Source organism: Stegodyphus dumicola, chromosome 3, assembly GCF_044657685.1.
Source record: "Stegodyphus dumicola isolate Sdum_Otavi_A_Nest chromosome 3, ASM4465768v1".
In the NCBI taxonomy this organism is placed as follows: Eukaryota; Metazoa; Arthropoda; class Arachnida; order Araneae; family Eresidae; genus Stegodyphus; species Stegodyphus dumicola.
In genome coordinates this window covers 170,879,945-170,897,924 of record NC_140770.1, presented here as the reverse complement: position 1 = coordinate 170,897,924, position 17,980 = coordinate 170,879,945, and the positions used below count along the sequence as shown (strand labels likewise).

At 33.3% G+C, this 17,980-nt stretch overlaps 1 protein-coding gene across 2 annotated transcripts; it reads right to left on the bottom strand.

Moving 5' to 3' along the window:
* Positions 1-558: 558 nt before the first annotated feature.
* LOC118185867 (uncharacterized) lies at positions 559-16,330 on the bottom strand. Of its 2 annotated transcripts, none has more exons than XM_035355783.2 (3): positions 16,175-16,330; positions 7,684-7,903; positions 559-873 (listed from the first exon to the last, which is right to left on the bottom strand). In XM_035355783.2, the coding sequence occupies exons 2-3, from the start codon at positions 7,887-7,889 to the stop codon at positions 732-734; spliced, it is 348 nt and encodes a 115-aa protein (XP_035211674.1). In that variant the 5' UTR covers positions 7,890-7,903; positions 16,175-16,330; the 3' UTR covers positions 559-731. The 2 variants fall into 2 exon arrangements, with proteins under 2 accessions (XP_035211674.1, XP_035211676.1); XM_035355785.2 differs by having other exon boundaries at positions 7,684-7,898; positions 16,175-16,324.
* Between the last annotated feature and the right edge of the window lie 1,650 nt (positions 16,331-17,980).

Genomic DNA, 17,980 nt, shown 5'->3' with positions numbered 1-17,980 from the left:
GCTGGAAGTCAAAATCCACTGTTAATTTCCTGAAAAAAAATGGAACAAGAAACGTGTATCAGGTCCAAACATTTCACTCTCATCCCTACTAAATCTCTTGATGTACCTCCAAGGAATTCTGCGCTTTTGTACTTTTAATAAGCGGATTGTACAGATGTCGACCTACAGCCTTTCTTGGACTTTAGAAAGGTGTTTAGGAGGAATGGGGTAAAATACCTCTTCCGTTGCTAAAAAAAGCTTTATTATCTTGGAAATAACGGTGCAGAAAGATAGTGAAGACTAAAGGTTATCAAATGGAAAAATTTTAGGTAAAACACTATGAATATCGTCTAAAAATGTGCGAACATAATTAGTATAACTGGCTTAAGATGCAGGAGCAACTTGTGTAAGAGTAGCTGGCGGCATACACATTTTGCATAAACAGGAAGTATAAAAAAAATAAGGATTACTGTTATTAAGAATTTTGGATTTCGAATAAGAAACATAACATATGTCTTTGTTAACCAGAGTTATTATTATACAAGTATATAAGCATACGTAAATAATCAAAACGAAAAGTTATTTAGGAAACATTTTATTTAACAAGTGAATAATATTTATACAAAATGCAAATGGCAACATTTATGTACACACTAGAAATGCAGTAAAGTTATAATTCTTACAACAGAAAAATGGATTCCTTCATGAAGATGATTGATAGCTTGGCACAAAGTACTATCTAATAGTTTATTTTACCACCACTCACTACCTCCTCCGTAACTTCCTCCACCTCCGAAACCTCCACCTCCGTAACCTCCGTCTCCAAAGCCTCCACCTCCGTATCCTCCACCTCCTTCATAGTGGGCTTCTTGTGAGAATGAATGACTATACACTCTGTAAAATGAACAGAAAGTAACTAGTAAAAACTGATTTTCACTTTTCGTGTTTTTCATATAGTTTTAAAAAATAACATAAATGCATAACCTGTGCAGTTTCGATAATGCCAAAATGATCGTTTGAAGCATATCATTCTTCAAATTATTAGATAGCAAATTTATTTCAAAATCGTGTAAAATGAGAACTGGCAAAGAGTTTAAAGTAATATTTTATTATTATAAATTTTTAATGACCGGGTAAATTCTCGGAGTAATTAATCGAAAATATCTAACTCATCTGTCTTTTAACCATCTCATTATCGTGAACGTTGCTCAGGATGCACCGCGGAGACTAACCCAATACTATTTTATTATTTCTAACATTAGAAACACCTGTAACAGAGTCTTTCTAAATATTTGGATCATTACATCATTTCATCATAAAATTTTGTCACCAGACATTTATCGTTATCGCGATTCGGCAAGTATTGCTACTGCACAAGACATAAGGAAAATAAATAATTTAATTGATAATCACTGCACGATATTCCGTAAGATCTTTAATTTATAATGTTCAATAAACTGCTCAATTAGAAAACGATAAATGAATTTAATACTAATTTATATATCAATGTTATTTTTAAAAATATACCTGATTAATCTAACTTATGTTACACCTAAATTTATAATATATTCACTTGATAATTTGTATGAACATTTGCAATACGGTTAATTAATGAAAGATTCATTTTTCTAGTACTTCGGTAGAGAATCTTTCTTTTTCTGGCAATCAAAATAATGGCTACATATTGTTACGTTGATCATGTTCTTCAACATTTTGTCTATCTGTCTATTCACTTATATATGCCTGATCTGTGTAAACATTTTTGAGCTAAACTGATCTGTATAAATATTTTTGTCATCAACACATCACATTTTCTTCAGTAATTTGCATGGAAATGTTATATGTTAGTTCTTTCAGATCATATAATTTGTAATAACATTCCATGTTGGACACTTCTCAAAATTAAAAAAAAAATATTATTTCTAATATTATTTTGAAAGAAAAAATCTTCTAACTTCTTTAGCTTGTGAATATAAGATTTCCTTGAAGCCTAATACCTTCATAGAAATTTAACCATAAAATTTAATCATTTTACCAAGATTTTTCCAAAGAGTTTAAAATCAGCTATATATTGTCTCTACAGACATATATTTATTTTAAGCTAAAATTATTTGAAATTTCATATTTAATTTGACTGCATGGTGCACAATTTTTTGTTTACTCTATTTTGTAAATCTCAGAGAGATTTATTGGTTCAGTTTTAAGTTGTTATTAGCATTATTTTTCCTATTGTTATTAGTATAGTTCTAATCTGTTATTAGTGTAGTTTAACCTATATTAATAACATAGTATAGTTTTAACTATACAGTATAGATCAAGTAACTATACAATATGGTAACTATACAGTACAGTTAAACTTTTTAGTTGATTGTTTTTTACTTTCTTGTACGAAGTAAAGGAAATATTACAATCTCGAAAACTTTCTGGTATCATATTTTAACAGAAATATCCATTTTGAATGTTCTCCAGCCCATTTGGACAATTTTTTTTGTGTGACAGAACAAAGAACTGTTTTTATCCAAAACGGTGTATACGAGCCAGTTTCCCTTAGAAAGTCCTCCACGAAGGCATCCCTCCCCTTAGGCAGATAGCCCTAGTGTGCTTTGCCATAATTAAATACACACACCTTATCCAAAACGAATTATAAAATAAATTTAAAATGGATTCGAAAGGGATATTTTCTTGACGTATGTAAGTATTTTTCGATATGTATGTATCTCGCCTAACTCAGAGACGATTAGCCGTATAGCGTTAAAATTTTTTACATAGGACTGCTATAACATCCAGATGTGCACCTCCTATTTTTACCCCAATCGTCAGTACCAAAGCAGTTGTGCAAGTAAGTAGTAACTTGTTTTCGCACTAAAATGAATTTAAGATCATACAACATTTTATATATATATAACCACCCTTTACCCGGCTTAAAAGTCCTTACCCTGCCTTTATTTTCGCAATCGTTGGTCGTAGTCATACACTTCCAATTACAGAAGTGTTTTAAATGACGAAAATATTCATGTTTTGATAATGTAAAATTTAAAAAATAAAATTCGTTTTCGACAAATAACGTAATCTGACTTTTAATGCGGTTTCCCGATTCCTATGTCTAAACTTGGAAAAGTTTTATACTCCTTCTGAAAACATAAAATTATAAGAAGTTTGACTCTCTTACCACAAAAATAAACTTCGATATCTAATATCAAAGTTTGCAGTTTTTGATGTCATTTTCATCTTGTTTTGAGGGATTTGTTATTCAAGTTAGAAAAATTCAAATAAACAAGTTTAAATGAAGTGCAGTTAAAAATACGCATAATTTAATTCTACAACGAAGCCATGTGGTGTTCACATCAGGTTTATTATTATTATTATTACTATCCAGAAAACATTTGATTCCTGTCCATGTTTACTCAAGGAAGTTAATTAAGTACTTTTCATTGTAAAATGATATGTGTTGTGATGGCTTCATTCGCGGTTTCATAATACGAAGCAATTGGGTAGGCAGTCCTTAAGTGCTTGGCCTTAATTAATTTACAAGGTGTATCTGGATACGAAATAAATTTGGCATTTATAGCTGAAATAAATATGTTAGGTCAGATAATATTTCCGACATCTCGCTAAAACCCGAGCTTTAGGAAATGGTTATTTTGAAGAAAGCGAATTTAAAGATTTGATAGCTAGAAAAATCCAGACTTGTTACCTTTTATATAATAATTTTTTATATACATCTTAGAGGATATGCATTTCCGTCTTGTTTAGTATAAAGTTATTATTCATTTAAAAACAAACTCATTTCAATATTTGAAAATGAAGCAGTAAAATATGCAGATTCGTGATTCTAGAGTGGAGACAATATTAGTATTGGATATTTGATTTTGTATTAAATCATATGGGCGAAGAAAACTAAGTACCATAAACAATCATGCTAAAGTTCAAGTTGCGAAAATTATTTTTATATTTTACTGACAATTAAGCCTTAAGTTAAATACTGTCCTGCTTCCTTTTCAGTTAACGCGTGGAAATCTTGTGATCTACGAGGGCTATCCAGAAAGTAGATTACGTTTTGGAATAAAAAAATAAACAAAGTATAGGAAACAAATTTTATTATATACAGATGAAAGCCACACTCAAATACTACTTTTCTACATAGTCACCATACAAATTAAGGCATTTATCGTAGCGATGTACGAGCTTGGAAATTCCTTCGTCGAAAAATTCGGCCGCCTGCGCCTTCAACCACTTCGTTACCTCTTCTTGCAGCTGTGCGTCGTCATCAAAACGCTGCATAGCCAGCCACTTCTTCATTGCTGGGAATAGGTGGAAGTCGCTCGGTGCCAGGTCGGGACTGTACGGCGGATGAGGAAACAACTCCCACTTAAAAGATTCAAGAACTTTACGAGTGACATTTGCCGTGTGGGGCCGGGCGTTGTCGTGAATGAACAAGATCTTAGAGCTCAACATTCCTCTGCGCTTGTTTTGAATTGCTCTTCTGAGTTTTTGGAGAGTTTGGCAATACCTTTGAGAGTTTATTGTAGTGCCTCTTTCCAGGAAGTCCACCAAAATTACACCTTTTCTGTCCCAAAAAACAGTCGCCATCATCTTCCTTGCCGACATTGTTTGCATGCATTTCTTGGGTTTTTGGGGAGAACTTGTGTGCCCCCACTGCATTGATTGCAATTTCGTTTCACAGTTCACATGTTTCACCCATGTTTCGTCACCAGTAACGATGCGATCGAGTAAAGAGTCACCATCCTTATGGTAAGCGTCCAAAAAGTTCAACGCTGCAGCCATTCGCTGATTTTTGTGGTCCTCTGTCAAGATTTTTGGAATCCATCTTGCACAAAACTTGTGGTAACCAAGCTTTTCGCTGATGATTTCGTGCAACAAACTTCGCGAAATTTGTGGAAAACTCAAAGAAAGTTCCGTTATTGTGAAATTTCGATTTTCACGGACTTTAGCATCGACTTTTTCGAGAAGTTCGGCGGTCACTATGCTGGGTCTCCCACTTCGATCTTCGTCGTGAACATTGGTTCGGCCATTTTGAAATCTTATGACCCACTGACGCACTCCACCTTCAGTGATAATGTTGTCCCCATACACTTCACGAAGCTGCCGATAGATTTCTATCGGTTTACAGTTTTTTGCAGTCAGAAACCTTATTACTGAGCGCACCTCGCAGCTCGCGGGATTTTCAATTAACGCAGACATTTCAAACCGTCACAGTATCTGAACGGAGCACAGCACGAACCTCTCACTAGCACGGCTAGATGCAGACTGAGCTGCGCAACGCTCTGACCCCAAGATGGCCGCGCTAGCCCCGCTCCTAGCGGACACAGATGGAAACGTAATCTACTTCCTGGATGGCCCTCGTAATTCGGAATCCGAAAATCTGTACAATATTTCTGAGGTAAATTACAATTTTCTGTACATTAAGATAATAAAAATCTTAAATTCCACGTGTTATTAATATTTTACTGTTTAACCTTTTAAAAATAACATTCAGTATAAAAGGTTAATTAGATGCTTATGGTTTTTCTTATCTATGGAACCAAGGAAGCATATAAACATAAGAAACATTCGCCCTTTGAAGAAGATGGACAAAGATGATATTGCTTTAAACCGATTGTAGTATTTCTCAGAATATAAAACTGGTTTATAACTGAACGTGCTTGATGTTAAAAAAAGGTGGATTATCATAGAATACATATTTCAAATTAATATCAAAATACCTGTACTTTAATGAAGTGAATCAGTCGACTGTGACCGTATTACAGTTGACACTGTTTAATATGATTGCGATAAAAATTCATTCGGATATTTTTATCACATTGCCGAAGTCTCACCCGTTTGTACATGAAAACATGGAAAATACATCGCTTATTGGGATAAACAATTCGGTTATAAAATTGGTAGCATTGATTAATTTTTTAAAACTAAGTAAAATAACCAAACAAAAGATAAAGTAACCAAATATGTTCAAAATGTTCCTGAGTGCCGCCAGGCACCCTCCACTAGCTCCCACATGCATTACTACAGGAATGGGCACTACCGCCAAACATGTATTTCAGCTAAAAGAGGGTACCATACCCGTTATAAAAGCGATGTTTCCATTAGACATTCCTCCGATCCATTTGGTCTTTTACGATATTTGATGGTTGTAATACTTGCATTTTTCGTACGTCTTTGCTTTGTTGTTTGCGTTGTGGTCTAGTAATGCCACACCCACCTCTTGGATCATACGCCATATAATTAAACAGTTTTTGTTTTATTCCGTGTTTTGCCTTTGCTATTTATTTTTTGGGAATGAGTGTATAAAGGAAAAGTATCATTTTAAGTTAAGCATGTAAAATCAATATGTGAATGATTTGTCAAATGCATTAGAATTAAAATACGTCATTCCTGTAATTATATGAGCAAAGTTTCTGTAATTAATGAACAAAAACTTATGGGTCCTATGGCTGCTGCTAGTATCAATGTCTGACCATTGCTGAATCGCATTTTATAACGGGATTATCAAATGCAGCAGAAGGCGGATGGAAATACAGTCTCAGGAGACGTCCTGGGAAGCACTGGTTAGGATCTGTACCTAGGCAGTCTCAACCACGGGGGTACATAAACACTCTTCACAGGACTAGAACCCGACTATTGTACTCAGGTAGGTTCGGGCTTGGCAGGGACCGTACTGGTACTGTCGTGTCCGTTCCCTCGGCTGTTGTGGAGCTAATATGTAGATGGTAAGTGGGTCTCTTCGATGGGGGTTTGGCCCTCATAGTCCCTGTGGCGGGGACTGACAAAGTAAAGCAAGGCACCGATTCTGAATAATCCGTAGCCAAGGGAGTGGTGCCCCGAGGCGAAGGTGACTTCGTATCTTTTTGACTTCGTTTCTAGATTTTCACCTTGCTGAGGCTGTGTATAAAGCCGGGTCGGGACTGTGGGGTCTGCGCTGCCACTGATGAGTCCCGTACAGAGCCCGTTCAGCAACACTTCGTACGGAATATCCAGGTAGAAGGAGCGGCCTCTGGTGTGTGTGTGTGAGTCAGGGACCATGGGTCTCACTCAAGAACACAAGAAAAAAAAGTGAGTTCGAAGTTTGTTAGAAGCTGAAAGATCTAAGAAATAGCATTACACATCTGTGAGGCATATCCCATTCAGTAGGTTAAAGTAAATGTGAGAACGTACCGTGTGGATTAGTGTAGTGAAAAATACATTGCTTATAGCCAACAAACCTTTTATAAAAGGATATATTTTGTATATTCTTGCTGTAACCTAGCAATCCCCCCCGGGGGACTCAGGCGAACGCCTGGGAAGTACTGGTTAGGAACTGTACTTAGGCAGTCTCAACCACGGGGCATAAGGGCTCTCAGGACAGAGTAAGGTTCGGCAGGGACTGTACTGGTACTGTCTTGTCTGCCCTTGCTCTGTGGGGTCGCAACATTGTGGATTGATCAAGGGCGGGGCGGCACTTAATTCCGATAGAAGCCTATTAGGTCGCATTAGAACGAAAGCCGTCTCGTTCCATCAGAGTTGTAACCTAGCAATTCTACGAGTAAATACTGTATACTTAAAGAAAATCTGTTATAAAATCGAAGTATATATTTTTTAATTATAGTTTAGGAATTTTCGAATTCCATTGCATAAAATTCTTGTCAGGTAAGGTCTAGAGATTATACTATAACTTAATTTATCTTTTAGATAATAACAGATACTTACGGATATGGAACAACTTTATCGCCTTTGTGTATTTTCAACTTGAAGGGTATCGGAATAGGAACTGGAACGAATCTGGGTTTCAGTGCTCCTGCAATCACAGATGCAGCAATCAGCTTTTTTATCTTTCCAGCTTCAACCTGTTGGTTGACCAAGGCGGTGAGGAACAGGACAGCCATCGCCAAACTAATGATTCTCATACCCAACATGGCGGAGGCCTATACTGAAATAAATAAACAAACCTATGATAAACATATACTTTTACTGCACAGACTATACACATATACTGTCTGTAGCCACATATACTGTCTGTAGCTGCGGCTACAGACAGCTGCAGACGAACTGGCGAGAGCTTTTCTTATGATAGACAGACTGTACCTGCGACATCAAAATTATTTGAGTACTTACTTTAAAATCTAAGTTCAAATAGCACAGGATTGTTTAGAAACCTAAGAACTGCTTACAGATCTTAATAAATAATATCAGTTTTATTCATTACATACCTCAGAGACTAATCATAGTTGGAAATTTAATCATTAGTTCGATTTTGGTCTGCAGAACCTATTCAAAAAGCTTCTTCAATAAGCGAATTGGATTTTCATGAAGCTTTTCACATTCAGAGAGATTTATCTTCTTTAGTTAATGACTTTAAGCTCAATTTAGTCGTTCCTAACGGTTTTAAAATTCTGTTAACTTAATTGTTTTCAATTTCGTTACTATTTCCCCCGACAAATGGCGCTATCTCCTTATTAGCTTTACTGCTGTAGAATATAAAATTGACCAATGCACCTGTTCGTTCAAGCCTTGCAGATTATTTTGCCTCTGAAAAGGAAGATGTTTGCCCTCGAAATCGATTGAAGTACTGACTAAATAATATACTTCAAACACAAGGCTGTTTGTTTTGATAATTTTATGTTTTGTGACTAAGTTCTTGCAAAATCAAATTTGAAGATAATAACACTCTTACTTCGTAGCCTTTAGGGTCCAATCATGGTAAATCTAAACAATGGTTGTCACATTCCCACAGCTGTTTAATTCCTTCTTGTAACTAATGTTTTGAAACACCGCTCAAGTCTTTAGTTATGCCGTTGAAATAATGATGTGGTAAGACTTGTACTGCATTCTTTTTAAAAGTCTATCCATTGAGACTTCATGAAATATGAGATACCTTCTGCTCTTCAAAACTAATTTCTTGTTTATTCTTCTTCATCCAGGGAAGGTCATCATAGTCTTTTACTAGAGACTTTAGAATTCGAAACTTCTGTGATTGTGTTGAAACTTATCCAAACCAAGTAGATCATTATCGCTTTCTCTCTGGATCATAAGAAAAGCACCAACTCCGTCACAATTTATTGCTTCCCATTATATAGTAAAATTTTATTGGTAATCTTTTCTCATCTTTTGAATCTATGACAGCAGTCGTTCACTAGATCAAAGACAATTCTGTTCCTTAACAAACGAAAGCATACTGGAAACCAAGTCAAGATATCGTGCTAGTTAATAATATCAATTGTCGTTTAAGATATTTGCTGAAATTTGTGAAATAATTAGCGTTAAAACTTTGTAGACCACTGTATGCTCGTTTCTCATCCCAATAATATACCACATTTATGCTAACGTATGCAACCAGTTTTTAGATATAAGTGTAAAAACTAGCAATTGTAAATAATTTCTAATTAATGAAATATTCAAAATTATTTTTACCAAATTACTGGCTTAAGTTGCAATAGCAAATATTAATTTATGCAGGATAATTCGATAAAAAACATATGATAATGAAAATTTGAATCTGAATTTCTAATAAGACCATTTTTATAGAACATGTTTCGTGGTAATTTGGATTAATTTTTGTTAAAAACCATGTTTAATTCCTTTGCTTCTTTTAGTCCCTTCATCCATTTTTCTTTAATAGCATGTTTATTCATTCGTATTATTTATTATTTTTGATAGCAGTAGAATGGAAAACCTAATGAAATAAAGAAATCAACTGATTTCGAACAAAGTTGTTGTTATTATTAAGATTTCAAACGCATTTGCTACTAGTTGCACAAAATATGCGTAGAATAAAGCACGACGAAATGATAGCAGAATGTTTAATAATTTAACTTGATTATACAAATAAGAAAAACTAATTATGTTCGTAAATAACGCGCAAATACAAATTTTAAAAAATAAGTAGAAATAAACTGTGTGGGGTAAATACGAGAAAACAAATGTTAAGTGTGCTTCGATAACTTTAAGTGATCTCTTTTCGGCGACAGCCAATGACACTTTTTTCGAGTGCACTACGTTTTTATTCAACATTTGGTGGCATATATACCCTCGTTTTTTCCCCAGTGTGAGGAATATGAGCACATATACGCAGGTTCTTCATTAATTAATTTATGTAAACATAATGCAAGAGATAATACTTGGTGGCAAAAATTGTGCACGAAGTAAAATCTCGTTTCGGGAAATAATCCAATTGGACTAAGACTCTTCTAAGGAAAAATGAATTAACTTTTAAAGCAATATGGTTTCGAATCGTGCCTAGAATGTTTAATATTTGAAGAACTGAGAAGATTTACAGCATTTAATTATTTCATTTTTTATCAATAATATATCCGGGGACTAAATGCCTTGAATAAAAATATAATATTAGGTGAAGGCTGCATCTGTCAGTTTACATTCGTTTCCGGATAACTATTGCTCAATAAGAAAACGGGCAAAAAAAATCGTAATATAATTATTTATTATTATCGTAATATAAATTATTTGAGGTTGGTTGGGAATTTCAGTAGCTCTGGGAACTAATTATAAGTTTGGGAAAAAGCAACTTTGAATAGTCGTGAGGATTTTTAATAATTATTTATTTCGCATTTTATCGATATTATTCCTGGGAAGTTGCCCAAAAGGTATAGTGGTTAGGGAAGCCTGATTGCGATGCCAAAGTACCCGGGCTCGATACCTGAAGAATGCATTGGATGTAAAATTGTCTGTCCCTTCATAGGAAGTAACGGTGGCCGCCTATTAGGTGCCTCCACAATAAAATGGTCACAACTTCTGGTCTAAGTAGTGGCCAATGCTGTTATAGGCAAGTGCCCGTCATTGGAAAAAAAAATCCTGAGGACAAGACATACAAATAAAAAAATAATATTGTATGAAGGCTACATTTGTAAGTTCACATTCTTCTCCGAATAACTGTTGCAATAAAATGGGCAGAAAAGGTAATATATATCAAAAATTATTTGAGGTTAGTTGTGGGTTTCGGTAACTCTGGGAATTAATTATAAGTTTGTGAAATGATTTGGCTTGAATCCTAGTCAAAGTTTAGGGCCCTTCCTACAAAATAAATCAGACCTTATGACAAAGTTCTTACAAAAGAAAATAATGTTATTATAAAGTCGCATGGCAGCTCAACTCAAGAGTTTTAAGAAATCGTTACTATATCTTCCAGGGACTTGCTCTGAAGAACCAGACTTTGAAAAGATGAAGCTCATATCAAAGAGTTTCTGGAAATGAGAATTTATTTATAACCACTTGTTAATCAAAATCGGTGAGAGTTTATTAGCAGTTTACTCCCTTAAAGTTGGCTGTTGAAAGAACTGTTTGTTGGATGCTAAAGTTGTAGAGTCATTAGCATTTTTTTTTATGCTGGAGACCTGAGAAATATGCAGTGCTCTCGCCGGCACTCGAACCTGGACCTCTCGAATAACCGTCGAGTATGCTTTCAATTACACCACGAAGGTATGAGGAAGAAAAATACCTTATATACTCCCCTTTTTTAAGGGTGAAGGAGGATTAGGAGACCCAATAGGCAGATCCTGGCGGTGACGAATATTTATCACCACCTTTTAGTTCGGGCGCATTTGTAGAGTCATTAGGTTATTTTTGAAGCGGGAGACATGAAACATATGCAAATAGTTTTAAGAAATTATTTTCAATCTATTGCACTAGTATCAATGTATTGCATCGGTATCACTCTACTGCATTAGTATCAATCTATTTCATATATATCAGTGTGAATCTACCAATTACTTAAAGTAGATGATAGATCCACGCTGATATATATAAATATGAGTAATTATACGTATTTTTGATTATATAAAAAGTTTTGCATGATTTTTTTAGGAAACAAAGTTCTTAACTTCCTTTATCATTTGAATTATTAAGATTTTGCAGCGGGAATTTGTATAATTTATTTATTAGGAATAATTAATATTTGTGTTAAGGTAAGGTTAAATTGCTTATTTTATTGTAATTTTTTTATATATGATCCTGTTTTTATTGAAATTTCTGTTTTTTCTTTTTGTTATTGTTGTTTGTTTTTTTTTGATAAGGTTGCTCTGCAGAGTAAAATTCTGTGCAGTTTTAAAATTAATGTTTAGTGTTCCCTTTAGGTATTTTATGGTACATTTGAAAGCCAAAAGAAGGTTGGCCGAGTAGTTGCTAGTGTGAATATAAATTAAAGGCAGGCAAATGCTGAATAGTTCCGAATGTCTCCTTTGTACTCAAATAATCTGATGAAACAAAGAAAAATGTCAGGTAAAGTGGTTTGCCTTTAAACAAAAATGTAAAAGACATCCTCATGTCATAAATATCGCCACTTTTAAATGCCGCTTTTTTAAAACTATGTATAGTATTGCGTCACTAAATGATGTAACTGTCGGAAGATGTTAACCTAGTTTCTCACCACAAGATCAAAACTTCGCGAAGTAAGATTTCCGCGTTGCTAGGAGGTGAAAAAAGAAAAGGTCAGAGAGTCAAAGTCGCCTTTCCGGTATTAAATTCTTACATATAATGGATTTGAACAAGTATATGCAGTGAAAGCGGCATTTTGGAAGATAATTTACTTTTGCATTATCATAAAGCATTTGGCAGTTTGCCTAACATGGAAAGAAATGAAATAGTGTATTGCAGGAGTTCTTAACCAGGCAGAAATTTTATAATTTCAAGAGAGCGATAAGGTCAGCCTTTTATTTAGCTGTTAAGCATTTGATATACTGTTTGCTGCTTAATTAAAAAATTACCTTAAAGAGTAATCTAAATTTATGTAAATGTGTACGTATTTTTAGAGTTTAGGAAAGGAAAAAGGAAATGAACTTTCAGAAGTAGTGGTATAAGATATTTTCTACCTCCTCTGAGTGCCTGAGTTAAGTAATCGGTAGCACAGTCGGCGCGTATTCGAAAGGTCCAGGTTCGAGTCCCGACGAGGGCATTGCTCATTTTTCATACCTCCTGCTTAAAATAATCTCATGTCTCTACAGTGAAAGGGGTGCATGGGGCAAAGTAGGTTGAAAACCACTAGTCTGTTCAATGGTAGTTTTTGAATAGGGAAGAATTTTAGAGATCCGAAAATATATGAATAGTCATCACATGTATTCTTATCTCATCGTGTGAGAAGTTTCAGTTTGTTTTATTTCTCATATTAATGACAGCTATTTTCAGCAGCTTATCTTAATCCCGAAAGAATTATCAGTTTTTAAAAGACTTTTAAAAATAATTTAAAAAAAATATTTTTAAAGGCGATTCCTCGAAGAAAAACAGTACAACAATGATGTAATAATAAATAAACATATGTACTTAATTAATTTCTAATTATAATAGTAGAGACATTAGGTTCATTGGAAAAGCCGAAAAGATGAAAAATGAGCAAACGCCGTTTCCGGGAATCGAACCGTGGACTATTTTGTAAAATTTAACGAATATTCGATTAAAAAACTCAACGATTTCAAAGCGAGCAATGGCAACACTGTATCAAATGAAACGTTTTTATCTCCAGCGCGCGAGATTGTCTATCGGAAATTTGAATGATATGCTGTTTTTAAATATTTGTGATTTTAGTGTTGAATCGAATTTCGTATGACGTAAACGCCAAGACGGGATATTTAATAAATAAAGTAAACCCACAAAACGTTAATAATAAAAAGACAAAAAAATGTTTCGCTAAAACATCATAGTAAGAAAACTGAACATTGATATGATAAAGAAAAAGCTGGCGGGGAAGGGGAAATAAAACGGAGGAAGGTATGCTAACATTCAACTTTGCATTCAGAATTCCAAAAGTATACTACTAGGCTGCTTTTAAAAATTTGTAATTTTGCTCTTGAATTGTATATGGTGTAAGTGCGAAGAAAGTGATGCTTAATAATACCCGAAAAAAAAAAAGAAAAAAAAAAAAAAAGCTAAAAAGACAAAAAAAAAAAAAAAAAAAAAAAGAAAAAGAAAAAGGGTTAGCAGGAGGTGTAACAGCAGACTGGTGGAATGCGAACTCAGTGAGAGTGGGGGAAAAAACACCTTAACACACCTTTTTGAGTGATCATTAACATCTGAAACCTCTCAGTTCTTTTTTATTGTTTTGTATTACAACATAACTCAAACTGTGTAAAGCAATGAGCAGTAAAGTTAACAAAACTAAATGAAATATTTCACTGAACACAATGGTTTCTCGAAAAATATTGTTAAACATTAATAAACATTGATCAAATAAGTGCATCTATGCCAAGCACATTTTTTTCTCTTCGCGTTTTCTGTCATAAGATAGTAACAGTCTTCACTACATCTGCAAAGCTGATTAATGACGATGTGCACAAAATGCATTTAGAACTTCAAATTTTAAAAAAAAAAAAAGTGTGCTCCAGAACTTCTGTACGAATGCAATTAAATTTTCGGAGATTAAAAATATTTATGCAGCTTTACGTGTTAAGCCTCTTCATTTGCAGGAAAATAAATTCGTCGTAATCGAATCAAATTTCTGTTCAGGAAAACATATCTATCTGTAAATTTATCCAAAAAAAACATTATAAAATTTTAATATTATTTATATTATAAAATATGAATTCCAAGCAAATTTTCCATTACTTTTCCTTCAGAGAAACACGAATTAAGCCTTCGTGTCGTTTCGATGGAAGGATGTTTTATGAAAATATTTAGCAAGTTAAAACTTTACGAGAACATTTTAGTTAAATTATTCTTTCCAAAAATCCTTTAATGAATTTATCAAAAGAAGACTTTGACAGGGTTGTAAAACTTCTTTTCACGTCATTAGTCTTTTTTGTACATAGAGTTATTTCATCGTATTTATAAAGCACCATTCTTGTTTATTTTGCGTAGAGAATACGCGGAAGAATCATTAAGATATTTAATAATTTAAAATACGAGAACAATTTAAATTACCTAAAAACTTACAGAATTATCTTTAAAAAACATAAAAAATATATTTAATTAAAAGTCGATTTGGAAAAAAAAATAATTAGAAAATAGTGCTTTCAAGTTACTTAATGAGAAGCTATGCTAAACAGAAGGAAAGTAATTGTATTATAAAGTTTCATATCACATTTGAAAAGCTCTGAATTTTTTATTTCACTGCATTAGAAATTTCTCTTATACAGTCTTAAATACTAATACGATAAGAAGTAAAAATGTAATTTTGAAATAAATACATTTCAAGATCTTTAATTTTCTTAATTAAATATATTTATTAAAAAAACATTAAAAAAAATCTTAAATATTTCAGATTTTAAATTACGTCCAAAGGGGCGTTTTTTTTTAACGTTTTGTGTGTTACCTTTATTTATTAAATATCATGTTCTTTGTACTTAAACCATAAAATTTAGTTCAATAGCAATATCGCGAAATAATTTTAAAATGAGCGTATGCTTAGAATTTCCGATTCACAGTTCGACGCGCTGGAGATAAAAAAACGGTCCCCCCTCCAACCGTAGAGTGTTGCCATTGCCCGCTTTTAAATAGTTGAGTTTGCTACTCAAAAATTCGTTAAAACTTTACAAAATATGAAATCGATAATAAAACAAATTCCAAATTTCAAATTTGGGATTTCAGATGCCTATATTCGCAGTAGGATGACGTCATTCAAAATTGAATGGTTCTAGATATCGTTGTTTTATCACAATGCGAGAAATATACATACATTTATGCAGATTTTTCATTATTTAATTTCTTCAAATATAATGCAGGACTCTAACATTTGGTGGCAACAGTTTGAAAAGTGAACAAATATTTACAGGAGTCCGACGCAAAATGCCAAAACGAAAGTAATAGTCCTTCGGAACTCAAATCCCTTTGGACTAAAAAATCACTCACTTTTAGTTATCTTCGCTTCTTAAAATTAATTTCAGAACTTTGCTAGTAACACAGATATATCTAAACAATTTTATACAAAATACAATGAGAAATAGTTGCATAAATAATAATTTCTTCAAAAATTTTAAAATTTCGTCTATTAGCTTGATGATACGAATTAAATGATTTTAGGTAAATTACAAAGTTTTCAGTTTTCATTCCTTTGAGCATGCGAATGGAACTGAATTCTTAAGAAACTGAAGTGCGAAATTATCTTTTTGTCAAAGAAGAGTAAAATCGCTATTCCAAAAATGAAGTAAATCGTAAATTGATTTTCCTGTGCGATGTAGATACATAGTAATATTTCAGGAATACCTAGCAAGCAACGAGCGGGAAAAAAAATCAAGATTCTTCTTTATAAAACATCACTTACCTGACGATAAGCACTCAATCTTATTCCGACCTATCCTTTGGAGTAGAATTACCAAACTGAAACAAGTGAAAGTTTGAGATAAATTTCACTCTGACCCGTCTTTTTATACTCGAACCCATAAAAATGTGGACCTCAAGAGAGAGAGGACAGGAGGAGGGACAGAAAATGTAATCACCATTCCCGCAGTGGGCCTAAGGAGGGTATGACCCATTTCCTTACGGAATTGACCTCCCCAGCTCGTATACCTGAATTCTCCCCTTGTCTAGAGCTCTCACTTATTGGGAGAAAGAAGATAATTTCTCAAAGCAGAAAAGAGTTTTTCTTCCTCCCTTTCTATTTGCATTTTGAAGCTGAGGTACTGCTGTAGCTACTGTTTCTGATTGCATTGATTACGTTGTATTTAGAATGGAAATGCAGATGTGAGTCCAAACAATACATGGGTTGACGAGCATACTAGTATATCACATATAAGATAATAAAGCCCATTACTCTTTCGTTACCTCTGCGTATTCCCGAGTTAGCCAACTGTTAATTGTTTTCTATGTAATATTTCATTGGGAAAAAAGTTGCATATCTTTTTAAAAAAAATTCACATTTCTTTGGCATGGTGCATGAATGGTGTATAAACATTAAAAAATTGCTTCCTTATTCAACAAGGTTGATTAATATTTGAATAACTCCTAATGATTTTATTGTAATTTATTCATAAAAGATATCGATGACACTACGTCAAAACCATGAATATGTAAAATCATTGATTCGAAGAAAAGCCGATTGAAATATTAGTATGCTTCTAGTTTTCAGGAGGAAAAGGTAGGTATTATAACTACGCAGTGAATTTTTTATAAGAAACTGTCACATTTGGAACAGAGCGAAGCAGAAAAACAACATAGAAAGCTCATTATAAATGAGAACAACAGAAATGGCCGACTCGTAATTTTGCTATGGTGCAGATAAAAATTTTAAACAAACGTTCACATTTTGTCTTAAGTTAGATGTTATAAATCAGTTTCAAAATTTATTAATTAATCACACTGATTAACTTGTTAATTACTATAAATATTTTTTCACTTTCGTAAAAAAACATTTTTCTTTCGAATCTCCACCAGTACGTTTTTGACATCCATAGAATTTTATTATAATCTACGATATTACAAAATATTTGAAATCTAATTCTCTCCCAAGTATAAATAAAACAAAGTTGCTTTATGAGTTTATGTGAGGTTTTAGATTTTAGATTTTTTTAAAACAGTAATTTAAGATATTTTGAAGTATTAATTTATTACAAGAAAAGTGAGAATCCGAGAGATTGTGAAAGTAGCCTATTCCATGTTTGATTTACTATAAGAGTTTAATTTAGAACATTCATTTTCTTTTATAAATTACAGATATCAAGAAGAATTTAATAAAATTTAACACAGTAAATGTTTTGTTGGAAAGGTTGGTTTAGTTTATTTAATTACGGCAACGTATAACCTGTGGAAAGTGATGCCTTAGTGGAGGAGTTTCTAAACATAATTGGCTCGTATACATGTTACACATGGGGGACAACCACGAAAATGGCGTGTTCAGCGACATTTGCCGCTCGACCGCAGGTGGGCTTTGGAGCAAAGAAAACTTCTACAAAATTCTTACCCGAAATAATTTCAAGGCTGCTAAATTCATATCTGCAAATGATTAATAAACTACAAAAAGTACTTGAAGGCTGAATCTCCAAAATAATTAAAATCCACAACAACATTTCCCTATTGAAAACAATCTTGAATTTTTATATAAAGTAAATTTTTAATTTTACTTTGTGATAAC